Raw genomic sequence first — 27,408 nt, 5'->3', positions numbered from 1 at the left:
GACCCTTTGCTTTGAGAAGTGGGAGTTTCGTTTTTATTTTATTTGTTCCATAAGGAAAGTAAGAATGTGTGACTAACGTGGTAGTGGAGGAGATAAGGGACCAGCATCTGATCCTAGAGCAGAGATAGAGTACCAGGACAGGAAGTCAGGGCATGCACATAAATCTGAAGGGGGAGAATCGAGCTCCCTGCCACACAGGGCTTGAACCAATTGAATTTTATTCTTCAGGGGCAGTTGGAGCTCCATTAATCTGTGGGTTACAAAATAAACGCTAACTGCCCAGTTTGTGGAGCCAACTGACCAGTCTCCCACCTCTCCCTTGTCTGAAAATCTCCCCAGACTGAGGCCGGTGGGAAGGCACAGTGGTCCCAGCTCAGTGTCGGCCTCTCTAGTCCTGTACCCTCACCTCTCTCAGGGCACTGAGTTTCAAGCCAAGTGGTGCCTGCACCTTGACTATCTCTTCTGCTCAAAGACCACATCATAACTGCTGGTTCTGTTGAAATCCCTGCCTGCCTCCGTGCACTCAAATCACTGATGGGCACAGAACATCCAGAAACTGCCTAGCAACTGCCCATACCAGCGTGTCTTTCAGCTTCTGAGCAGCTGTGGTCCCTCAGGGTTCCACACTTCCAGAGGTGGAGAGGGAAGAGGATGGTGGTGGTCCTCAAGGGATGGAAACAGCAGCTACGGATGTTCTAGGTTAGACCCAGTGTCTTAGTTAGTGTTCTGTTGCTGCGAAGAGACACCAGGACCGTGACAACTTATTTTTTTTTTCGAGACAGGGTTTCTCTGTGTAGCTTTGGTGCCTGTCCTGGATCTTACTTTGTAGACCAGGCTGGCCTCGAACTCACAGAGATCCGTCTGGCTCTGCCTCTCGAGTGCTGGGATTAAAGGCATGCACCACCACTGTCTGGTGAACCATGGCAACTCTTATGAAGGAAAGCATTTCATTGGGGTTTGCTTACAATTTCAGAGGGTTAGTCCATTATCATCATGGCAAAGAGCGTGGCAGCATGCAGGTAGACATGGTGCTGCAGAAGTATCTGAGAGTTCTACATCCAGATCCAAAGGCAGCAGGAACACAGAGAGAGAGAGACACTGGGCCTGGCTTGAGCCATTGAAACCTCATAGCCCACCCCCAGTGACACAATCCCTCCAATAAGGCCACGCCTACTCCAACAAGGCCATTCCTCCTAATCCTTTCAAATAATGACACTCCCTGGTGAGACCAAGCACTCAAACCTATGAGCCCATGGGGGCCATTCCTACTCAAACCACCACACACAGCTAACTCCAGCTGTTTTCTCTGACTCCATACACGACCTTGTTCTTCATAGCTTTCCTTTCAAAGCAACACTATAGCTCTTCTCACTCCAGAGAGGAAGAAACTGAGGACCCTACTTCACACACGAGCATCCCTCTGAGAGCCAGTCAGAGCACAGTGGGGAGAGAGTCAGTATGCCTGATCCAGACACACCACACACAGGTCTGAGGCGTTGCCCTATGCTGCTTTCATGGGAAGGGAAAGTAAGGCAAGCATGGAAGAAGCCCCAGGAGGGACCCGTGTTTGTATATGTGGCTGGCTGAGAGATTCCCCAGGAACATTTGGGATGAAAGGATTAGAGGCTGAGTTCCAAATGCAGTGGCTAACGGGCTCAGTGAAAGAGGACACTCAGCAGAGGGCTGCAGGGACTTTCCCACAACCCATTTTTGGCTTTTGATCAAAGATCGCTTTGAGTAGGAAAGGGGTTCTCTTGGGTGATTCAGGGGTTCTGCTTTCCCATACCTGAGCCAAGCCTCTTACTGGTGCCTTTCATGATGGGACATTTCCAGGAACTGGGCTCTAGGCTGGTCCGTTGTGTCCTTCTGCCTCACTCTCCTCATTAGTGAAGAAGGGGATGCTACACTCACAGAGAAGACTGGCACGGTGGGCAAGTAGCCGGACCAGCAGCCTTAGAGATGGGATTTGCTTGGTTCCTGGTTCTCCCTGTCAGGGGTTCCTTCTGTCAGAGATCCCTTTCATGCCTTGTAAAGCCAAAGCACTCGAACTTTGTTCGTGTGAGACGCTCCCTACATCCCTAGCATAGTAAGAACCCAGCAAACAGCCTTTGTGGTTACTGTTACTCCGGCCCTGCCAGCATCTGCAGCCGGTGAAGCAACAGCCTATAAAGCAAAGCTCTGGTTCTGCGGCCCATGCTGCCATCTGGAGGTCATGGGGAAGGAAACAAAAATAACCAAAGATGAAGAAAACTAAAAAGTTATTGATCACGCTACTAGATGCAGCGTAATCATCTAGGCATGGGCCTGACACGTGACGTGACTTACCCCCACTTAATGATTAGATTCAGCCTGTCACTAAATAAAGTGACACTGCTGTGTATGTGGTCAGAGGCATCACCATTGACACTTCGTCTGTGTGACCCTATCAGATGGAGATTTATCCTCTCCATTACTGAGATATAGCACCACAAAGCCAGAGATGCTAAATACCTTCCCAGGACCACACAGACAGATCTAGGATTGAAACCAAAATTCGCGATAGTCCTACCACATTGTACCTCCCCCAGAGCAGCTTCGGAGCCCTCTACAGCACTGGTTCTCAACCTGTGGGTTGTGACCCCTTGGAGCTGAACGACCCTTTCACAGGGGTCACCTAAGACCATTGGAAAACACAGATATTTACAATTCACACAGCAACAAAATTACAGTTATGAAGTAGAAACAATAATTTTAAGGTTGGGGTCACCACAACATGAGGAATTGTTATTAAAGGGTCGTGGCATTAGGAAGGTTGAGAACCACTGCTGTACAGGCTCTGGGTTCAGGTAGGCATCTGGCAGAAAGGACAGGTATGGCCGAAAAGGGAGATAGACGTGAAATCAAATTTGTGGTCCAGGAAGGATCCCTGCCTGTCTGGGCTTCATGCTGCCCTCATGGCAGAGCCTGGAGAATGACCAGTAGTGAACGGATACCAATAGCAGGTTCATAGCCCTGCAGTCCTTAAAGCTACCCACGCATGGTCCAAACAAGCACGGGCATCCACAGCCCCACAACAGTGCAGATTCAAAAGGCAAGCCAGGGAAGAAACACAGAGGCTCCGGGACAGGTGGTGACGGAGATGTTTGTTTCTGCGGCTTCGTGCATCGTGCCTTTTCTATTTCTCCCCGTGCATCGACCTATCATTTAAAAACACGTATGCTATCACAAGAGGAAGGACCTTTAGATGTTGCCTGGCTCGTAGCTGGCAACTGGAAATGTATTCAGTGACAGAAGGAGAGAAATCCATTCCAGGGGAACTGAGGGCACTGAGAGGAAAGAGAATATTACAAAGCCACACATTGAAGCGTGACGTCGGCCCTGAAATTCAAGTCTGCAGACGCCAGCTTGTTCTCTCTTTGCTTCGCTGAGTGGCACCTGGAGCTACATACGACGGGGTTGAGCAAGTGAAGGGAAGGCCTGTGTGCCAGATGACAACTGAGGAGTAAGCGAGGACTTGCTATTCTCTGGCCGGGTCTACTCCTTGATACCTGTCCCCACTCCCATACTCCCATGGGAGATGACTGTGATGGAACCAGTTTTCCCCCTTGCTGTGGGGGCATCTTGGGTTGTAAGAGGGTGATAATTGACTACTCAGCTAGCATGGGTCCCACAGTGTTGAAAAGACCAGGTGAGGCTGTTTGATATTGTCTTATGTAATTCTTACAGTAACCTTAAGAGGTAATAACTCCCCAGACACACACTTTAAAGAGTACATTTTCTCTAAGAGGTTTTAGGTTCATGACAAAATTAAGCAGAAAGTGTAGGCTTCCTTCCCATGCCCCCACAGCCTCCCTCAACATCAGCATCTCCCACCAGAATGGTCCTTTTGATGCAATGGATTGACCAACATTGACACCTCATTATCTCCCAATGTCTATACTGTTGTAGGGCACCCTGGGTATTAGAGTCATGAGACAACCAATTGTGTGTTTTCATGTCTATTTACAGAGGAGGGCAGCTGGGTCCAGAAGTTAGGATCAAGGTCATATAGTAGGAGGTGGCAAGGATCCCAGCCTGGATCTGCAGGATTTTATTCCCAGCTTTGTGGCTTCCTGATGAAGGTCCACCATGTGTCGGGCATAGGCTGGCTGCTGGATGGAGCTGCCATCTTGGAGGGCCACAGCCTTGTGGGGTCACGGATGCACCTCATTTGCCTATCTTTTGTAGTAAGTGGTCTCCTGTTAATTAGCCCACACTCACTGGGCTTTCTCACATGGAGCATGGGCTGGCAGGCAAACAGAATCACTGGACAGGTTGGTGCTGGAAGCATTCCTGCAGTGACTCAGGACTCCTGATCTGATATAATAATATTGGTGGGTGTCTATTACCATAGAATTGGATCCCTGCCCCATAGGAAGGCACATCCCTATGCTGCCTCACCCTCATTTCCAAATACCTGGAAGACTCGGGGCATAGGGTAAGTGTCCTTTCTTGTTCCTCTAGGACATTTCTGGGTCCTTCTGGTCAAGTTCTGCTTCCTACTAGGCAGTCCAACCATTCAGGTCTGTAAGTGCTTAGCCTGTGTGGACTGGCCTGTGGGCAGCCAGCCTGGACTTTCCTTTCCTTTTTTTTTTTTTTTTTTTTTTTTTTACATTTGTTCAGACCAGTGGAAAGAGTGTGGCTTTGTAGCAGTTATCCATGCTTCACCCCTTTAGCTCATGGCTTTGGGCACAACCCTGTGTCCTTAGTTGATAATTGTGGTGTAAGTCCATGAAGAGTGCTTAGGGGTCAGAGAATACATCATCATTCCTATCACTCCACAAGTGTGTTCAGCAGCCAGAAGCCCTCATCCCCGAGCAAGATGCTCTAACTCTGAAGTACCTCCCATCTAGAAAGTATGCCAGATGGGACTGCCAGACAAAAGCCAGGGTGTCTCAAAGCCCAGTTCTCTTGTTGACCAGCCCGACAAACAGCGATCAGTTTTGTTTCTGTTAGAGGCGTGACAACTCCATCATTCATAAAGCGGATCTCCAGTCCCTACTGGATTTCCACTGCAGACACCAGATGTCACTATCAGTCTTTCCATGAGGTGCCTTCATCGTCCCCTCCTATAATCCAGTAGGCAGTACTTCACTTGCTATTTCTAGCCCAGTGAGGAGCTATGATCCTCTCCTGGGGTGCAGCAGGGACTTGGGGTGGTGTAACACGAATTGCTAAATAGTCTTATTAATAAAAAATAAACCTGGAGCCAAATGCTGGGGCAAAAGCTGAAAGATCAGAGAAACAGAACAAGCCACAGCCAACTTCACCTTACCAACTCCTTAGCCTCCAGAGTGTGAGTTCCTGTTTCCTCACACCTTATATACCTTTCTGTGTGCTGCCATATTATTTCCTGGGATTAAAGGCATATGTCCTTGCCAAGCAGATATGAGATCTCAAGTGATGGGATTAAAGGTGTGTGCCACCACATCTGGCTCTGTTCCCAGCGTAGCCTTGAACTCACAGAGATCCAGAGGATCTCTGCCTCCCGAGTGATAGGATTAAAGGTATGTGCCACCACGCCTGACCTCTATGTCTAATTTGGTGGTTGACTCTGTTCTCTGATCCCCAGACAAGTTTTATTGGGGTGCACAAATATCACCACAGGGTGGTTAAATGCAAATTCTAGGCTTCCATCAGTACCCCAGGTCTATCATGAGACTCTCTAGAGCAGGCCCAGGACACTCTTCACAAAGCTCTCCAGTGACTTGGTTTGAGCATCATTGTACCCAGAGGATGGCTGTCTCATGGTCTGTCTCTCCAAGGAGAGTCTGAGTCAGTGCTGGGAGAATTGGAAAGGGAGGGATTACTGCCCCAAATTCTTTATAGGCAAAGGCACTGCTGGCTGGGTGTGGAAATGCACACTCCAGATCCACACATATATCAGTTTAAACACCAGCTCAGCAATTACTTGCAAGCTCACCTGGAGTTACTTCTCTTCATTTTTCGTGTTTTTCTAATGTTAGAATGGATTGCAATCTCTAGTTCAAAGATTTATAAACAAAGTCATGATAAATTCACGAGAGACATCCAAAACACAGGGCCTACCTAACATTGCCTCCCAACTCAAAATCTGTCCTTAGATGCCAGACTTTGACACACTAGAGCTGTACCCTGTGTATGTCTTCTTTCCCCACTTGCAACACTCACTTTTATCACTAGAGGGAGCCAGTGAGACATTGCAAAGCTTAGCGTAATAACCAGGTACCATCTCCAGTGAGTGTCCCCTGTACCCAGCAGGGAGCCTCCTGGGCTCCAACTTCAATCCTTTAAAGAAGCTAACTGCCCTTTACTTTTGGTAATTGTGTCTGCCTGTCAATTAGATTGCCCTATTCAAGTTGCGGGTGTGACGCTTATGTCCCCAACAGAGACTCTGACAAATTCATAGCAGGTATTTTTGAAACGGCAGTACACCGGCTCTCACCTTTAAAAGGTGTGATGCTAAACATGGTTTCATGACAGAAAGTGGCCATACATTGCCGGAAGCTATGGCAACTCCAAATTTGTGTCCTCAGCCGGAGCCAATGACCACTTCCTTCTGGGAGGGCTCTGATGGGTTACTACGACACAAGACCTCTGTGGTGGTCCAGGGATAGGCTGTGTCTGGCATCTGGGATGAAGGGAAGCCTTGACATGCAATGTCTACAGTCAATAGCCTGCTCGTATTGGTCTGCTCCACAGCCACATGGAGGTGGGTATGGACAGCTATGAGGACATATGTGAAATCCAGGGTTCCCATACCGGGCTTTGGGCTACTCCTAACCAGTAAGAACTCTGTTTTATAAGCATGGGAGAGACTCGGGGAACAAGGGAAGGATTTGGGGGCCACACCAGCCAAACTAATTAAAGAAACTGATTAAAGTCAGACTGAGGCTTACATCAGTTCCTCAGTGCTCACACCGTGAGTTAAGGCTGTTGGTTAAGCCATGGCTGGGACTGGACTCCCGGCTGGCTGCCTCCTTGCCTTCAGGGCAGAGCAGGGGGGGCTGGACAGTAATTAGTAGAGATAGCCACTAGGTGTCACTGTCCCGCCAGCATCTGTCCAGGGAATTATGTTGGCTGATGGCCAGCTTCAGGTAGGTGGAAGGGGTTTTTTGTTTTCATGTTCATAAACATCCAAGGCAGAGAAGCGTCTTCTCTCATACTGTAGGGAGAGAGCACTGTTTGGCTTACTGCCCCAGACAGTGTGAGTCTCAGGCTGTTGTGGTGCCAGGGGGTCTTTTTTTGTGGCTTAACGGCTGCCCTCAATGCTGATTGCTGGTTAGATTATTAGGAACTGGCTCCTTAACACTGTCATTTGGAAGAGACCTTAGAGATCTTTGAGTCAGAGTCTTAAGTTTTGGAGAAGAGACCCAGAAGGAGAAAGCCTTTCCCCTAAGACATATAGCTGAATAGAGAAAGAACAGACTTAAGCCTTAGGCTGGAAGGTTCAGCGCAAGGCTCTGTCTAGTCCATCATGTCCTGTTTTACACTATGCTCCATCAACTACGCTCTTACCATTCATGGAGAAAAACCTGGACATTTTCATAGACATAAGATGCCCTGGCATGTGATAGAACCAGTCAGTGCATTGTGAGGGGGCAGCAGAGCTAGGGAGCAGATCATTTCCCTCTCTTTGGTCAAGGATGCTTTGCCAAGAACATCCACTCTTTCTGAAGAAAATAAAATAAAAAAGGACTCCAAGATGGTGGGCAGTTTCACAGTCAATCCATTATCAAATGGAAGTGGTAGATACATGATCAGGCCCAAGCAGGTCCTGCGGGCACCAGCAAGTTCCATGAAGACATTGCCCAAATGCCCATATTTTCTACTCCTGTTACAATGCCTTCTGCTCTAAAGCATGCACCTATAGCCTCATGGGGGTGTGCCCTGTGGTCATTTGACTGAGGAAGAGAAGACCAGGGCTTGGTTTACTGATGGTTCTGTATACCCAGAAGTGGACAGCTGCAGCGTTACAACCCCTCTCTGCGACAACCCTGAAAGGCGCCATTAAAGGGAAATCTTCACAATGGGCAGAACTTTAGCCAGTACGTATGGTTGTGTATGTTGCTATGGCAGTTCAGATGATACCGAGTATGGGTCCTCACAGAGGCTCCTGAACCCTGGCTGGGGCAGGTTCCTTAGGAAGGTAGCCCCGTGGAAGTTGCAACTGTGACCGCCAGGGGGCAATATTTCATCACATTCTGCTTGATCAAGGCCCGTCTCTCAACACTGAAGAAAGTTACTTTGGGATCTTTTTAGGGACTAGAGTGTTCTGGGTGCAGAAAATGAATAGGTATGCCAGTCTGGACTTGAAATCTACCTCTCAAAGGAAATCATTGTATCATCTCGCCTGTCTTCCCTTTCACTCCAGCAGCTCCGGAGTGGACACTACTGTAAAACCAAAGCCTTCATGCGTTCATCTACCTTGTGTGGGGTCGTTCTGTGGTCCAGAGTTATTCAGGGTTACATTCTGAGAGCACTATATGGTCTCAGATGGAAGGATACAGAGTTCCATGGATGCGGGCCACACAAGTCTCAGGAGAGCAACCGAGGTGTCCAAACACATTTGTAGATGATGGCCGCGGGTCACGGTGTCAAAAGGTTGCCCACTGCTGCCCGTGGTTAGAGTTACTCCAGTCTTCCTTTCCCTCCTCTGCCTTCTACCGGGTTGCAAACCTGGGCCCCATTGCCCATTCTGCATTTGTCTTTTCTGATGTGGCCAGACCCGCAGCCGCGTGCCATGCCACTGCCGCATTCATTATTGACCGTTCTGCTGGGATATTAAGCACTTTGGGCTTGGCTGGGGGACCATTAATCAACAGCCTTGTCAGAGTGATGGATTCTGGTAGGATTATTGCTTAATTAGCTTGTTTAGGGCAAGAAAATCAACCAGGACATTAGTTCTCTGCAAGCCAGAAGGAAAGGGGAACTTGAGCAGGGGTGGTAGGGACCTTGGAGCTCTCTTGGGTAGCAGCCTGTGTCTCGAGCAGATTGGGGGTGGGGCCTCTGACCAGAGCAAACCTTCTGCTGGAATTCACCAGACATTTCTGCCCCCTCTGGCTACCAGAGCCCCGAGAGACACCCCATTTGGTGGCATGGAAGAGCAGTTGTTCCCGGTGTCACTCAAGGACCACATCCATTCCTGGGGAGCTTTAAAAATTCAGACTCAGGTGCAGGCCTGGGTTTGAGTTTTCTCGATCGGAATCTTTGAAAATTTTTTTTTGCTTTGTTCTGAAGACAAGTTACTCCAGACAGGTTTTTTTTTTTGTTCACAACGCCATGTGGGAGCCTTGGCCTTGAGGGTTTAAGAGTTACTTAAGTCTGATGAGTGATGAGCAGGTCCATATTTCTTTCCACCAGACATGCACTTCACGTGGGGTGGGGGTGGGTTTTACCTGCAGCATTCCTACCAGCTTCCAGGCATGCTAGCCTCCCTCCCCCACACTCTTTGGTTTCCTGTCTCTCTCAGCATTGCTTATATTGCTCCAGCCTTGTTCCTTGGCTTGCCTACCATTTCATTCTCAAGTCCCCCTTCCAGGTCTTTCCATCTCCCTTTTCTCCTTCTTTCTCTCCATCTTCTTTTCCATTTGTGGAGGGGACTATCTCTTGGTGCCAGGGACATTTTATACCCCTCTCTCTATTCTTTCCTGGCTGGAAGCCTGAGAATGGCTTTGCCGAGAGAATTCCAGATACATCTGCAGGCCCACCATCGATAAGCCTGTGTGGTGTTTGGAAGGCAGAAGAGGAAGCCTCATTACCCAGGGAAGCTGAGTCCCCGAAAGCAGCTGAAATTGCACACTCAGTGTTTTTGTTTGTTTGGTTTGTGGGGGGTGGGGGTGGGGACTCCTTCAGCTTTGCTTCTCCCTCAAACAGCAATGAAGCCGAACCATGTTCTCAGCATCTCCAGGTCCATGGAAGATAAAGGAAGTCGTCACAGAAGGCCATCACAGGGGCTTTGTCACCCGTGCGCGGTGAGACTCTGGCAGGGCTGTGAGCACCTGGAGTCCTTAGTGCATCACACTGCCCTTGCGTTGGAGCCTTTCTTGACCTTTGCTGAGGGATGCAAAGAACCCTGAGAAGGTACAGCAAGGGAGCATGCTAGCTGGTCTGTCCTGTGCTGAGGGACTGGGGGAAAGGATCTCCAAACTCTAGACAGGAAGAGTCTATGTGTCATGTCATGGCCACTATGGCCCCCCTGAGTCCTCTGGAGCTCAGTGTGGCTCTGTGACTCAGCATTTCAATCAACTGACCAAATAACCTCTCCTCTTATGTCGTGGTACTTTAACGAGAAGATTAAAGCCTGGCTCCTGAACAGAGCCTCAGGAGGGAGAAACTTGGTCTGAATTGTTGTGGATACCAGTCTAGTCAATGCCAAAGAGGCTTGGTCGACCCCAGGGCTGCTCACTGTGGACCCTATGGCTGCAAAACGAAATGCTCTTTCTTGGTTCTTCAAACCGAGCAGACTCAGAAGGGGCACAGGATATCAGGAGGCCGAGGCATCCAAGAGCACAGGCATGCTGGATTTCCACATAGATATTCAGACAAAGTCACCTTTGACCTTCTTCAGGGATGGCTGCTTCAGTCTTTTGGATTTTCCCCTTGCAGCAGAGTTTATGCTGACCCATGGGTCCAATATTTTTGCATGCAAAAAGATCTTATGGAACCGGGCAATCCAGCCCATTAGCTATTTCATTCTAAATTCCATTCAGGGGACATGAAATGACCAAGAACACCCCTCAGTGTGTGGATTAGTTGGTTAGGTTTGTTTTTTTATGCACTGGATGTGGTCACTTTCAAACGGTGACCTTGTTCTTGGCATGAATGTGTGTGTGACGGAGCCATCCTGCCCATGCCATCTGTTTTCTAATGGGGGTCTTCTCACAAAGTCACAGTCGGGAAGGTTTTCATCTCCCTGTGCTTTCCACACAGACACTTGCTGTTCCTATTGTGGTTTAAACCCAAAATGTCTCCCTAAGGCTCATGCGTGAGCAGGGGGCACTATTTTTGGAGGATGGTGGGACCCTCGGGTGGTGGGGAGGGAGCTGATAGGTATAGGTCTCCAGAAGTGGGTTTTGAAGCATAGTCTGGCTCCTGGTTCTGGTCTGTTTCTACTTCCTAGTCTGCTACGGTAGGAGGGACCTGTGCCACATGCTCCAATCACTATGAACATTGCTATCCCTTTCCCACCACTGTAGACTAAAATCTCATGGTACAATACGTCAAGCTAAACCTTTCTTCCCCCAAGTTGTTCTATCAGATACTCTGTTATGTACATGAGGAAAACAACCAATACAATCCCCCACTGAGAGATGCTGCCAGAGTTGAGCTCTTGCACTGCATATACTGCAGAGCAGGGTCTCCCCTGGTTATTTTCTGAAATGACCATGATTCAAAATGACCCTTTGGAGATACCCAAGGACCATACGATAAATGAGGAGGAGGAGGAGGAGGAGGAGGAGGAGGAGGAGGAGGAGGAGGAGGAGGAGGAGGAGGAAGGCGGCTCCTTTGCTGGCTAGACTGTCCTTTCCCTCAGCTGTACTTTTAAAACCAGACCTAAGAGTCTTCTTTCACACCCAGAATGCTTTGTGGAAATTTTATTTTATTTTGCCATTCAGCTGTGAAACAACTATGATGCAGATACAAAAGAGTGTCATTACCGGTAAATGACACTGAACAGACCATTCCTGGGTCATCAATGCCACCTGGGGGTGAATACACTGGGTCAGTCTGTTTTTTCCAAGAGATGGATTCCGCGAGTTGGTAGCGTAGGCTCCTTCCATTCTTTCCCACAGGGGACACTTCCTGCTTTGTTTTCCTGGAAGTGCCTACCGATGTCAGAAAGTGCTCTGATGACCTAACGTCCTTGGGTTTACCGGAGCCTGACTCAGCTAGCAACTCAGCCCAAGATCTTGAAAGGCATCTTTGACTCCACTTCCAAGATCAGGTTTAGCTGCAGACCTGCCACAGGAGGTCGGCACAGCGCCATGGAGGAGGAAGCCAGTTCCTTGAGTGACCACCAGGAGCTCGTCCTAGAGAAAGACATAGATGCTCATAGGCAAAAGATCCAAGGGGGAATAAAGAAACGGTTCCTTTCTTCAAGTAACCACGGAGGCTCAGCCCCATTCTGTGCTGGTGTGGACCAGCACAGCAAGCCTGGCCATTTCCTACTGAGAGAGTGACTGGCTCCCTCACCGGGTCCCCCACCCCAAGTAGATAGGCATGCTTTTTTCCTTGAAATCCTCAGAAGCCACTTTCCATCTGTTCTACTCTGCCTGCAGCTAGACTCCACACCACGGCTCCCACGGCTCCGTGCGCCCGCGGTGCCATGACAGAATCTTGGAGTCAGCCTGGATCTGTCCTCCCTGGGGCAGACCGGAAAGGCAGCGCTGCCCTCTGTGTGCTCCAGTCTGCTGGCTGCGGACTTCTGCAGAAGAATGGCTTCTCTCAAGTGTACGTGGCTCAGATTGACAACCCTGCATAGATATTTCCCCTGCAACTGTAATGTGTCCCCGGCCACGGCAGTTAGGAGTCCCCAGTTTTCCTTTCCAGCTGGTCTCGTCTTTCAAGACCTACGCATTTGACTTTCAGACTTTTCCCCGGCTTCTTAGATTTATTTTCTAGTAAGAATTTAATTTGACACATATAATTTGAAAACTCAATCATTACTACGTGCCACGAAGGAAAAAGGGCAGATGATTGTGTCTCTTCCTGTCCTCAGTTCTCCTCAGACTTGCTTTGGAAGCCTAACTCTACTTTTCTAAATACTCAGCTCAGACAGTGGCTCCCTCACTTGTCAATTTTAAATGCCCATCGATTTCTGTGATGGAAGATGGAGCTGGGTGTTCCTCATCCACTTTTATATCTCTATCTTCTCTTCATTCTTCTAATATATTTATATTCCACTTTTTGTTAAATCAATATTTAATTTCTACTTTATTACAATTATATATGTACCGTTCACCGCTGAGTGAAGAAATACTCTTGGATCACATTTCCGTTCTTCTGTAACTTTTTGTTCTTCCAGGAGTTACTAATTGCCTCATTTTTTTTGTCTGTATAGTCTGTCATTATCTTAATAATTCTTCCTAAAGTCTCCAGCAGAATTTCAAAGCTTTCTGCACAATGAAGCCATCCAAGGAACTATTCTGGTTTTCTCTCCCCTCAGTTCACCCTTCTGCTCCTCCGGGGACTGCTTGCCCTCTGTGCTGTGTCTGATTCCGCTAACTGTACTTTTCTACTGATGGAGCTCACGAGTCTGGATTCCTACCCCCACCCTCTGATTATACTCTTTGAGGGTTCATGTTCATCTCTCAGTTGAGGACATTTCTCTTCCAAAGCCAGCTCGGAAAGCTGGATGGTGATCTTCTGGGGTAACTGGGAACCACTGTACTTATGTTTTCTTAGTGGGATCTGGAGTTCTTATGTTACCAGTGGTAAATCCAGACTCCCAACTCTTCATATGACCTCCATGGGAGAGTTTGATCCAAGCTTCTGATGGTCTCATCTGTTGTGTTACCAGTCTTCAACCCAAAGTCTAGCCAGCTACCTCAGAGGTTAGGAGAGATGGATTTATTGGGGTAGAAGCCACTCTGAGGAAGAGTTGATACCAATCAGCAAGATCAAGGTCATTGCTGCCTATTTTTCACTGTCACGGAGATTAAAGATTGCTGTGCAGTGGAAACTGGAACAAACACTAACTTTGTTAGAAGGCACTCTCCTGCCGTGTTGTCAGTACATCAACATGGATGCGGATGGCATTGGCTAGATGAGCCCTCAGCAAGATGTCCTGACCCTCTAGACTCTCGAAATCAGTTGAGACCAATATGGCCTCGCCTGTCTCTCAATGCACTGCTAGCATTTCTGAACTTGATAATTTAACCTAACCACCACCCGCAATGTGGCAGTGGAGACCCATGCCTTCTTCAAAACAAACAGCTTGGAGGGGAGAGGAGAAGAGCAGTTCAGCCTGGCTTGTGCTTACTCACAACCTAAGCTAAGTCAGAAATGAGCAGGGGGCACTGAAGATGAGGCAGAACTAGAGGAAGACATGATTCTAACAAAGGTAGTACAAGCCAACCCACTCAGCAAGTCTAGGGGACATGAAAGGCTTCTTGTATAGATTACAGAATGTGACTCAGAAACAGAACGGCCTGGCAACAAGGTTCCATTACTTTCTTCTCTGGGGAAGACACTCCTGTCATAAACATGACAAATCCTTTGCTTATTCCAGCAACAATATGGCTGAATAAACAAGACCCCAACAATGACAATACCAATAGACATACTAGCACAGGGTGGGGGTGGGGGTTACAGGGTCCTGCACCTACACAGAAAAACTACAGGCAACTAATGACTTCTGGGAAAGGGAGAGTTATTCCCTCCCAGTGATGAGCCCCCTAACTGTTTATCCCTGAAGTCATACACTCACAAGCAACACTCAACAGATTCAGCAGGTTGTGGTTATCTATTGGTACATTTATATATGCACAGATATATGTAATTATAATAAAAGAAGAAGCCATCAATTTGAGAAGGAATGAAGAGGGGGACACGGGAGGGGTTTGAGGGAGGAAAGTGAAGTGGGGGAGTGATGTAATTATATTTGAATTAAAATAAAACTTAAAAATGAAAGCACGATTTCTTTTGAAACCTAGGAAATGGTGACTGAATGATTTCATTCCCCACACTTTACTTTGTGCTCAGGTAGCAACAATTGAGACACATGTAGGCTTAGTATATAGCAGGGGATGCAGTCACCAAGCAAATAACTAAACAGGTATCAGCCAACTACAAACAGAGAGAAGTTCCTTAACCTGATGGAGGGTATCTATTAAGAACTCAAAGGTAAATGGGACATCCATGTCACACTCCCTTCTCCCAAGGCTCAGGGGTCATCTCGGAAGAGAGGGCAGAGAGAATGTAGAAGCCGGAGGGGGTGGAGCATTGCTATAAAACACTGTTTTCCAGACACGACAGGGGAGTTGTTCCTATGAGCTCACAGAAGTGGTGACTGTTTGCTCCAGACCAGCACGAGGTCAAGGTAGACAAAATCCCAGCATGGAGTGGGAGGTGGTCACAAAGTGTCACCCCTAGCTAAGGAGCTATTGGTAACTGGTGAGAGAGGGACTCTCTCAGATTGCTGAGAGAGGAAGAGTCTGTCTTCTTCAGAGATATGGCCCCTGAGAGACTACTCGGGTTCCTAAGATGGTCCTACACCCAGGTACATATAGATAGCACTAAGTAGACTCAGTGGGTTTTAAAAAAGAACACATTAACTTAGAAGGGGAAAGTGGGTTGGGGAGGCATGGGAGGAATTATAGGGGAGGCAATGGGGGATAGATCTGATCAAAACACATTGTATGCATGTATGAAATTCTCAAATACTAAAAAGGGAAAAACCCATCATCCACACCAATATGCATGGTCCTGGACATACTCATTTCTGAATGAAATTTAGATGCAATGTTTTCTGAATACTAAATAGACTGTCACCTAGACATGAACACATACAATCCAACCACTGTACACATGGCTGGAAAAGCACCATAGGAAAGTAGGAAAATGGCAGACCTAGCCTTTAAATCTCCCTGGCTATTAACTAGCTCTGCAACCCCAACTGAACGTCTCAATTGTAAAATGGGGACAATATCATACAGTATTTGTTGTAACATTAAAAACACTACAGTCCCACTCTCCTAAAAAAAAACCCTTCAAATTTAGCATCATATGGAACAGTCAATGACTAGGGTTCTATGCCAAGATCAGGAATATAAGGATGCCTGGGGTTTTGTTCATTCATTTGTTTGTTTTTAATTTCTGTTCATAACTGTGGTAGAAGTCCTATTCAGGATGATAAATCAAGGAAAAAAAAAACAAACAACCAAACCAAAACAAAAACCCAAAGTGATAAATGGATACAATTTGGAAAGTAAAAAAATGAAACTACTTTCAGATATGATTCTATATCTTTAAAATCCAAAGGGATCCCTTTAAAATCAGAGCTAATGAATGAATTTAGATAAATTGTAATATGTAAGATCAATATATAAAACTCAACGTATTGCTAAAAGCTAGCAATGGATAGATGAGAAGCGGGGCAAGAAAGCAATTTCATTCATAGTAACATCAAAAGGAGTATAAAACCCAGAAGACAGTTTACCACAGGCACACAGACCTTCCATACTGAAAACAGGAAGAGAAACTAAAGATGCAAAAATTAAGGTGTGTTCTTGCCTCAGTTCAAAAACTTATGTTGTGAATATGACATTTCCCAATTAATTTAATACTTACTGTGATCACTATCACCCCCAGACCTCCAGGATAGGACTGGGGATATAGACTAAATCCTTACAGTATGATGAGTTGATGTTCAAAGAGAGCAAATGGAAGAGGCACTAGTCTTTTTAGCAGTGGGTTCAGAGAAAACCAGACATCCACGTGTGAAAGAATAAAGCTAGACCTCCTGCTATACACAGGCAAAAACCAACAACAACAACAACAACAACAACAACAACAACAAAAACCTCAAGATAGTTCAAAAGCCTAAATGACAAACTCTAAATTGTAAAAAATAGTTACAAGAGAATCAGGAGCAAACATTTGTGACTCAAGGCTAGACAGTGACCCTTGAGATCTACCATCCAAAATATAAATAACTAAAGGACAACAGATATGGTAGACTTCATCAAACCTAGACACTCATGACCTTCAAATGATACCGCCCAACACTGAAGAGACAAAAACAAAACAAAACCCCCACAAAAATACAAAGTGGGGAGGATCTGGGAGGAATTGGGAGAGGGGAAGTATGATAAAATATATATAAAAACAATTTTAATTAAAAACTAAATAAAAATTAAAATTAAAAAATTGAAAAGGCAACCTTAAAGAAGAGGAGAAAAATTGACAAAAACATATATGGTGTATAAGGGACTAGTAACTAAAATATGAAAATAACACTTACAACTCAGTGGCAAGAAGATATTAATATATAACTCAATTTCAAAATGCAGAAAGGATTTGAATAGAATTCTCTGAAGAAAACATACAATCAGCCTATGATCAATGGGAAAGAGACTCAGCATCATTTGATATCAAGAAAGTGCCAATCAAACCCACAGTGAGGTACCAGTTCCAACCCACAGAGACAGACAACACCAAATGCTGCTTAAACCCCCAGTCACTGCTGGTAGGAAGACAAAAAAGGCAAGCCGCTCCTCAGACTGTTATACAGAGTTATCATGTGATCCTTAAGGCCCATCCCTAGCTATATAGCCAAGTGAAGTGAAAACATATGTCCACCTCAAAGCTCACTTACAAACATTCACCATATGATAATTAATGATAGTCGTCACAAAGTAGAAATAACTTCAACATCTACCAGCTGTTGAATGATGAATCAACAATGGTGTAGCATCAATGAAATACTACTTAGAACTAAAATGGAACAAAGACTCAAGGCATGCTTCAATGGAGTGAACCTGAAAACATTACGCTAAGTGAAAGACACAGTTACTCAGGGATGGTCATTTCATGATTCCACTTGTATGAATCACCTGGAATAGGCAAATCTACAGAATCATAATGTGGATTAGTGCTTTCCTAAGACTAAAGGTTGGATGGAACTGGGGAGTGACTGCTGGGAGAGTATACATTTCTTTATATAGAGATGAAAAATGCTCTAAAATTATATTATTGGAATGGTCATGCAGGCCTGCAATTACACTAAAGTCACATGTTGCAACATGTTTTGTTTTGTTTTTGTGACAGTGTCTCATCATGTAGCTCTGGAAAGTCTGGAACTCACTATGTAGCCTAGGCTGGATAGGAAGTGGGTCCTCTCCCCTCTGCTTCCTGAATTATAGGTTTCTAGTTGTGTACTGACATACCCAGCTTGAACTTATTTTAAGTGGGTAAACTTTATACTGTGGATTGCATTTCAACAAACCTCACTAAAAATAAAGGGAGAAATTGGCAACAAGAAAACTACATTTTGAGCTTTATAACTGGGGAAATGGTATATGAGAAATTTTATGGGAGTTGCCAGTTGGGCTACAGCAAGAAAGAGCAGGAGTTGGGCTACTATTAGCCAGGGCAGAGCAGACAGTAAGGTCTGAGATCCAAGGCTGGGAATAACAGAGAATAGAAGGCAATGGTATTATCTATGTTTGGTGGACATTGACAAAGGAACATGGTGTGGTCAGATAGATGAGCTGGGGCCGATGGTCCATAAATCCAGGAACTGATGTTAAGGACCCTAGAACTACCTTACATATCAAGGGGGAGATATATTGAAGGGTTTTTAACTTGGGGAACGCAGTAAAAGGATTTGAATTTTTAAGAGTATAACTCTGGCTTCAGGAAATTGATTTGAAGGATATTAATGGATAAAGAAAAATAAGATCAAAAGCCAATGCAAAACTCAGGGAAACAGATTTATAAGAAATCCAAATTGAAGTAGCTTGAGGAGAGAGTAGGAAGTGAGGATGTGGAGACAATTAGTTCCTTTATGAAGTTTGGCTGCAATGGGAGGAGAGGGGAGGTAGTAGCTGGAAGGGATTATGAGGTGGGAGAAATTCAAAAGATACATGTGCTTGAATGAGGCTTAGAAAACCTGAGAGAGAGAGAGAGAGTGGGCAGGGGGAGAGTTTAGTATTCAGAAGATAGTGGAGAACACTCATTCAATCAGGCTCCTGCAAAGGTGATGGTAATGAGTTACAGAACACCCCCAGAGGGAGTTGCTGTGTGACAGAACACAGGGGAAGGAGGGACTGTTACCAAAGCAGGTGGATTTGTACCAAACAGAAAGAGCTTCTTCATCTTCCTGCCTCCAATTCCTCAGTGCAACTCATGAGCCATGCGTGAAAGGATATGTGCAATATTGTGATGTCAGAGAGTGGCTATGAACAAGGAAGAGGGAACACTCTCAGGGTAATGACAGGCATTAATGCAAGAGATAATGCATATGCATCTCACATTACACTCCCTCCTTGTACAATCTTCAGAACAGGAAAGTGGAAAAATCAGTGAAAAGAGAATTGGGACTCTCCAAAAGAGACGAGATAGAATTCAGTGACTTTAAAAGTTCAAGGATGTGGACCCCATGTGCCAAATTAGCTTCAAGATACAATTAAAGAGTCGTTCTTTACATTAAAACCATGCAGATTGTGATAGGCACAATAAAATTGGAAATGAACTATTTTTTAAAAGGAGTGAAAGGGGAGTTCAACGCAGTTGAGTAAAATTGACTCTTGTCAATTTGTAATCACTAGTAGCCATCAGATGTTCATCAGGAGGTATTGAAGCTCAAATATTATATCTTTATGCAGAGAACCTTCCTCCCAGTTTCAAGGCACACACATGATTCATAGATTAGACAAAGACTATTTTCAGAAGTAACAAAATCTCAGAGGATATGGGGGTGAACTTTGATTATCGACTTGACTGGAGTAAGAAACATCTATGGGATTAGTGGGGTGCACTTTGGGGCGTGTGTGTGAGGGTGTTTCCAGAGAGGACTGACTGAGTGGGTAGGACATGCTCTGAATGTGTTGGGGAGGTACCATCCTACGAATGAGGTCCCATACTGAACAAAAAAGGGAAAAAAAGAGGAAAGCTAGTTGAGTATGAGAGCTCATCTTTCTCTGCTTCCTGACTGTGGAGCACCTGTCACCCCAAGTTCCCACTGCCATACTTTTCCTACCATGACATACTACGCCCGTTCAAACAGAAATGAACCCTTTCTTCTGTTAACTGCTGCTGCCCAGCATTCTGTCACAGCCACAGGTAACTAGTTCACAGTATCATTTCATAGAGAACCACCAGTAATAATTAAATAAGAGAGACTTTGGGTCAGGCAACAGAGTGTCTTCAAGGATATCAAGGTCTGGTATATCTAGTCTTTTTTTCTACAGTGGTCTAGGGAGTAGAGTTTCTATGGATGCATGATAGAAATTTCCAGGGACCTAGATGCTTGTCTGTAAATAAGGAACCCATAGACTTGAAGATTCCCAGAAAGTGGGAACATAAAGTCTCAAGGTCTTTGGAATTCTAGAACACTCACTCAGCCCGAATTTCTGCTATAGCAGCTTTGGGCAATGTGATGATAGACCGTCTGTAACTCTAGTTTGTTCCATAAAAGTCAAAGAGGAAATGGTAATGTGCTTGCTGAGCACAGACAAGATGTATAAATGTGGATGACTACACTATCCACTGCTGTCCAAAGCCAGTGAGGCAATGGTAGGAGTTGGGGTGGCCAGCTCTCCTTCCCCCCAAGGTCAACTGTTCGTGTTGCTCTGCAGTATTCTATTTTCACCATTTCTAGTCCCTGTCTGGAATGAGTCATCATGCTTTCTCTTCGGAACATTAATTAAATGTTGTTAATCTCTCATTCACGACTTTCAGGCTGTTCTCTTTATGAATGGGTTTAGATGAAATCTGAGCATTTGGCCTTGAAACTCAGGAGCCATGAGCAGTGGGGCCTTGGCTCATAAAATAAGCTTTCTGGTGTCTCTGAGAGGCTGTGTCCAGGGAGTCTTCTGTGTCATTCACAGAGAAAGAGGGGCAATGTTCAGAGGAAGAAGAAAGGACTTTAATGCTGCCATGTCTTACCTGGTCCAGGGGGCTCTGCTGTATTCCTCACCTCAGCCATACATGACCAGGTTCATCCACTGAGAAATAAGCATCATTGTTAGAATGAATATTCTCTCTTTCTCTCCCCTCCCTCCTCTCTGGCGTGAGTCTCATATATGCAGATTCACGTGCATGTAAACTATGTGAGTTTCCTTACTTTTTAAAATGAGTCTCTCATTGAACCTACAGTTTACCAACTGGGCTTGACTAGCTGGCCAGCAAGCTTCTCGGATCCTCCTGTCTCCACTTCTTCAGGGCTCTGGAATGGTAGGCATGTGCCACTCTGCTTGGCTTCTTATGTGGGTGCTAGGCTTCTAAACTCAGGTCCTTATGCTTGTGAGGTAAGTACTTACTGACTGAGCCCAGGCCCTGTGTAGCCAATTCTTAAAGCTGGTTCATTTAATGTGGAGCTGGGCAAATACATACCCCCTCCATTGGAAAATCTCAGTTCAGTATCAATGCATTTTCCCAGCTAACTCCATCCTCAGTGTTCTGTTACAACACATCCTTCCCCCATACTGTCTAGGCAGCTCCTCTACAATCCTCCACTCTACCAACTGAGCAATTGAAGGGCATATATTATTTTCTAAATAGCCCAGCAGAGAGAGGTGTATAGGGGTTGACCAGCTGGCTGGTTAGATGGCTCTGAAATTCAGGCTTAATGTACGGTGAGCTAGGTGGATTGTTCTTTACTTCTCCCTTGGATTTATGATTCCCACATAATCCTCGGCTTTATTAAGCTATTGAAAAAAAATAAAATCTCTCTGCCAAGATCCTAAAGCAGCCTGGCAGCCTGCAATATATAAAGGCAGTAATTGGAGGCAGCTCCCCCCACCCCACCCCCAGCCTGGCTGGCCTTTGACAGACTATTCAATACTCTGGGGAGAAAAATGCCCCCTGGAACTGGATCAGGAGAATGTAGCCTGGGACTGTGCCTGGTTCTGGGAGGGGAAGGTGCCTTACCTCCATTTCTGTCAGGTAGACTCCTCTGCCGTCCTTGGAGAGGTTGCGGAATGCCTCTAGGATAGAGGAAGAAAGGTTTTGACTGGCTGAGAGGGGATCATAAGTCTCTACTGTCCCCAGAATGTGCCTTTACTCTGTTCTCCTTTTTGGTCCAGCTCTATGCTGTGGGGTGGCTTATGGTTCTCCCCTTAGGACAGTTGTGATTATTCTCACCTCTCCTCTTCCAGATCCCACGTACCTTGTTTCCTTCCAGTTTGTCTTGTGGGGGATGCATGGGCTGATTTTTTGTTTGTTTGTTTGTTTGTTTTCAGACAGGGTTTCTCTGTGTAGCTTTGCGCCTTTCCTGGAACTCACTCTGTAGACCAGGCTGGCCTCAAACTCACAGAGATCCGCCTGCCTCTGCCTCCTGAGTGCTGGGATTAAAGGCATGTGCCACCACCGCCCAGCTTGTTTTTGAAACAGGGTTTCTCTGTGGCCTATAACTCACTTTGTAGACCAGGCTGGCCTTGAACTCAGAGATCCACCTGCCTCTGCCTCCCAGAGTACTGGGATCAAAAGTGTGTGCATTCACAACCAGTGGGCTGATTGTTTTTTGTTTTTTTTTTCTTTTAAGACAAGGTTTCTCTGTGTAGCCCTGGTAGTCCTGGATCTCTCTCTGTAGACCAGGCTGACCTCAAACTCACCGAGATCCACCTGCCTCTGCCTCCCAAGGACTGAGATTAAAGGCATGAGTCACCATGCCCAATGGGCTGATTTTTTTTTTTAAATGGGCACAGTTAGGGATCTCCCAATCTATTTCAGGCTTTGCTTTCACCTTTTCAAGGTTCTACTCATTCAGTCTTCATTCGGAGCCTTGGACTTTTCAGAAGTGCCCCATGGCTGTGGAGGGATCAGGATTCAGGGGTGTTTCTATACCCCACTCTACCATTCCCTCATTCCCAGCAGCTGTTTTGAGCTGTACTGTAGCTTGGGACTTCACACAAGGTTCCACTTAAAACAAAAACTATTCTGCTAAAAAGTGTGGAACCCTCTGGCCTCCATCTTTGGAGTTCTATAGCTTGAAGAAAGACCTTCTGCTCCCAAGTAGTCACTAGGGTGAAATCCTTTCGCTAGGGACTGAAATCCTTCACTGCATAACTAAAGAGTAGATTTAGTTCTACACATAGCCTGGAGAGGGGATAGGGTGACTTCAATGGACCTTGTTCCTAAGACAAGGGTGAGGAGGCAAAAAGAGAGTTGGGATGTAGGGACAGAAAAGAGTGTGGAGGGGAAGATGGGCACATGGATAATGGCACTGTTAATGCTTATCAGAGGCTGGTACCCTCCGAAATTTCCAGGTCCTCATGCCTGAGAATTAAAAACAACAACAACAAAATGGATAGACATGTGGAGAAGAGCAAAGGCAGAGACACTTTATTAAGAAGGAATATAATATGCCTGCGATGGTCAGTGTTCATTGACAGACTTGACAGGATCTAGAATCAACAGGAGAAATGGGCCCTGGGCATGCCTGTGGAGGATTATCTTGATTGTATTAATTGAGGTAGGAAGACCACCGCGGGTGGCACCATCCCCTGGCTGGGATCCTGGACTGTGTAAGTAAGGAAAGGGAGCTGCACGGCAGCATGCATTCATCGCTTTCTTCATGGCTGTGGGTGTAATATAACCAGTGGCTTCAAATTCTGGCTACCCTGTCTCCCCTGACTGTAACCTGCAACCATGAAGCAGAAAACAAGCAAACAAATGAAACCACCTCTTCTTCCTTAAGTTGCTTTGGTTGGAGTATTTTTATCATAGCCACAGTGAAAGAGAGCAAGACAACTTCCAAGAGAGGAAGTAGGCCAGAACTTGGAGGAAGGTTGGAAGCTCAATGGCATGGTGTGAGGAGGGTCATAACCCTTTCTGTATCATCAGCATAGCACCAGTTACCACACAACTTGGCATACTGTGGGTTTTTTGCTCTTTTTTCCTTTGGAAAAAGCACTACCTATCCCGTATTGGCCTTGGCTGGGGGGTTCCGGTCTTCCTCTGCGCCAGCTGGTTTTTCTCACATGTTAATCTCACAGCAGCAGTGTAAGGGTTTAGCAGACCTTATTTTCTGCCCTATTCTTTTCCACAATACTACTCATAGTCTCACTGGCTGGGCTCTCTTAGATCCCGGCAGTCTCAGGCAGGACGCCAGCCTGCCTACTCCTGAGTCTTCACCCAGGTCCTGGGGCACCAGTGTTTTCCCGGCCATCTATTGAGTTCATTGGTCACTGGGAAGGTCTACAGAATGCCCCTAGGGTTACTTACTTGCCATGGTTTCCAGTCGGATCAGGAAGCAGACAAGGCTGGGGAAACTGACCAAGCCAGATTTATCACTGTAGCGGAGTGTCATGAGACCCAGCAGCTCATTGCTGATGAAGACTCCTGAAAGGAAGTCTGCGATGGGAAGATTAAGTGGGTGAGCTGAGAGGAGATTGGAGATGGGGTGGTCCTCTGCCTCATGAGGCTCAATGAACCTGTTAAGACAGTCCAGCAGCCTTCTACCCCCACATCCCCTTCTCAGTCCCGTGTGTCAGCCAGCCCCACCTCACTCGGGGTCCTGCCTTTTTCTCTTGATCACTGGCTATTAGACCTTAGTGTTACAAGCCTGCAGCTTGGCCAGAGATCAACTCAAGAGACTGACTATTCCTGTGAAGACACGCCTTCTCTTCCAATAATTAGATAATCCCCATGTAGCGTGGAGTTGCCAGGACACCTAAGGGTTGAAGTCCAGCCCTGCCTCTACCAGGTTTCTCTTTGCTAGTCTTCCAGCTAGATGTCATGACTCTTTGTAAGTCCCATGTGTGTATGGGTGCTGCTAATGGAGGCAAGTGTGGTCTCCCTGCAAGAGGGAGATTCGGTTCTATGGTGCTCATCCAAGGAAACGCTGCAGCACAGGAGGGAGCCCACAACTCAGCAGGTCACCTCAGCTGGGCAGAAGATAAGCCTCTTGCCCTCTTTCTTTGGCCTTGTCACTTTGCATCTCTAGTGATAAGCTCCAGGGATACACCAACCACACAGTTGACAAGTGTGGAGTGGTCAGCCGTTGTTGCTCTGGTGAGCAGGCAGACCCTTGAAAGCTGAGCCGTTCATGCAGCGATGAGTTTGGCGGCCCATGGGCCCAATGTAGTTAGAGACACATTTGGTTTCTGCAGTAAAGCTGATAAGAGAGGAACCAAATGCCTTCAGAAGGGGCTTGAGTTGCCCCGATAGCTACCTGCCCAGCCTCTGAGAGCTTCTGAGTTGAACTGGAAGTGGCCTCTATTTCACCCCCTTGTTTTAGTCTGTGGTCATTAGGCCACTCTGATGACTCCAATTTTAACTGGCTCTCCAGTGGTTCTCCAACTGTGACCTCATGTGACCCCATGTGGCCCCATGTCAGCCACAGACGTTACACCTTAGCACTGGCTAGAAATGGAGGGAAGAAAGCTCAGCCTTTCTTGTTCTAGCAAGCCTAGCAGGGCACTGTGAGGGCAGCTCAACTCTGAGCATCTCAGCCTTCTGCTCTGCTGCAGACTTGTGATGCCGGGGTGCAGCCGCTGACAGTTGTAATGAAGGGGAGGAGCTATGCGCAAATGGAGGGTTAAGTGGAGGAGCTATGCTCAAATGGAGAAGAGTGTCTTGTATTTCTTCCACTTTTCATTCCAGGAGCATGGGAAGAAGAATTACAGAGGCATTCTTTCTGGAGTTAACCTGGGGGAACATGAGTCTACGGCTTATTAAGGAAGGTGGCCATTTCCTTACATAACCTTTATGTGATGTGTCTTCCCCACAGGTACAGTGGAAGCAATGATTCCTGCCCTTCCCCGCTCACAGCCCAGTGGAGACAATGAAACGAGATGGTGTGAACAGTTCTTGGTGAACTATGAAGCGCTTATGTACCCTGAAGTATTGTTAGCATTACCCCAGGACGGAAAACGTGGGCCTACTAGAAGCCAGCACACGCCATTTGGTTTAATTTAGCTTTGAACCTTATGTGAAGAGAGAGAAGAAAGATTCCCCAGCCTGCTGTGGGTTATTTAACCCCGATAGCCCAGACAGTGAGTTGGAAGCTTCTGGAAGATGAGCCCCATTCCTTGTAGGTTATCGGTCATGTGGGTCCTCCCTGACTCAGTCAGAGCTGTGTTGGAGAGAAAAGGTGGCTGAGGAAATTGACGGGGACAGGACTGCTCAGGCTGCAGTCGGGGAGCTCATATCTGAGTCTGGAGTGCTGGAAACCGATCAAGGTCAACGTAGGTAGGGAGGACACATAAGCTAGAGCTCTCTTTTCTTCCAGCTGCCCAGCCTCTCCATGCCAGCCTTGCTTATGGCCTGCTGGGAATATGGGCTTCCCTCATGCCCCACAGCCTCCAGTCATCCAGGCTCCTGAGTCCCGTGTTACCTGTACTCTCTATGACCTTCCACAGATCTGAGCTCAGGAGAACTCCAGGGCTCCTCTGGATGTTCTGGAAAACACGCTGATGGGGGGAAAGAAGCAAGAAGCCAGTGAGGACTCAAAGGATGTAGATGGGAGAGGTTCTGAAAATCTATTCCTCATCCCCAGAGGAGGCCTTACTAAAGTGTGCAAGGAGCCAGCGTACAGAGAGGTAGAGGAGGGGACGGGGCAAATGGGAACAGCCACACCCTTTAAGTCCATCAGTCTGGTCACAGCTGGGCCTGAAACTCCCCTCCTACAACCAGCTATCCTTTCCTCTTCCCACTCCAGACACATGGGACATTTGGGCTATCTCTGGGAAAGCACAGGGTTTCTCTCTAGTCCAGTGGTTCTCAACCTTCCTAACGCTGCAACCCTTTAACACAGCTCTTCACGTGGTAGTGACTCCCAGCCATGAAATTATTTTCATTGCTATTTCATAACTGCAATTTTGCTGTTATGAATCGTAATGTAAATGCTTTTGGAGACGTTGCCAAAGGGGTCGTGACCCACAGGTTGAGAACCTTTGCTCTCAAGCGTTTCTGGCCAGTCGTGGTTAAGAGCACAGATGTAACAGATGATCTGCCCGGGCTGAAGTTCCAGCTCAACTATTGACCGGCTGTGTAACGAAATCCTCATCAAGTTACCTCATCTTTCTAGGCCTCGGTTTCCTCTTACCCAGTACAGGGCTAGTTACAGTGCCTGCCTACCTCCTAGGTTTGTTACAAGAAGCCGAGGAGCAAACGTCTCTGAAATACAAATCCATAAAGTGCTTGTCATTCACTAATACCTAAGTGTGTGTGCTCACGTATGAATCCTCTGCCTTGTACATTAGTGAGTGCTATATAGAAGATACCAACAGCGGTTTAGAGCGGTGTCCTGGCCCAAGCATGGCCACAGAAAGCAGACCGCAGCTGCCACTGTTGGACCAACCACTCCTGCATTGACTGGAGACTTTTCTTCTCTCCCTGGTGCTCACTGTAATCCTGCTCCATGGTACGATTCCTAGATGAGGAAATTGACCCTCAGGCAGGTGAAGTCCTGGTCTTGGATTAAATGCGCATTTGCCCAGGACTGAGCACAGAGTGCTTGACTGTGGTCAGTACCCCACTGGCTCATGAGAGCTTTTCCATGTCCAAGTAGCAAATACCAGGTATGCAAGGCAAGGGCAACTGGGATGGGGGCCATGATTATAGGATGACAGCTTGAGAAGCTCCCCTTGCCCTTATTTGGTTACTGTTGGTTCAAAGACAGACTTCATGTGATTTCCATTACATTATCTCATTCATTTAGTAGCTGATTAGCTAGGTCATCTATTGAGCTATTCTGAACACTGCTGTGTCACATACACCGTGGAAGTCTCTGGAGAAAAA

General features: G+C 46.6%; 1 protein-coding gene across 1 annotated transcript in view; it reads right to left on the bottom strand.

Moving 5' to 3' along the window:
- Positions 1–20,565: 20,565 nt before the first annotated feature.
- Positions 20,566–27,408, bottom strand: part of Capn13 (calpain 13) — a 51,498-nt gene continuing 44,655 nt past the window's right edge. Inside the window, exons 18-21 of the mRNA XM_059248177.1 lie at positions 26,003–26,078; positions 23,890–24,018; positions 21,595–21,650; positions 20,566–20,669 (exon numbers count right to left, since the gene is read on the bottom strand). Of these exons, the coding sequence (XP_059104160.1) occupies positions 20,643–20,669; positions 21,595–21,650; positions 23,890–24,018; positions 26,003–26,078 (288 nt within the window). The 3' untranslated portion in view covers positions 20,566–20,642. The remainder of the gene's footprint in view (positions 20,670–21,594; positions 21,651–23,889; positions 24,019–26,002; positions 26,079–27,408) is intronic.

This window comes from Peromyscus eremicus, chromosome 22, assembly GCF_949786415.1.
Source record: "Peromyscus eremicus chromosome 22, PerEre_H2_v1, whole genome shotgun sequence".
Lineage (NCBI taxonomy): Eukaryota > Metazoa > Chordata > Mammalia > Rodentia > Cricetidae > Peromyscus > Peromyscus eremicus.
Note: the sequence above shows the minus strand (reverse complement) of the source record. Positions and strands in the feature narration are given on the sequence as shown.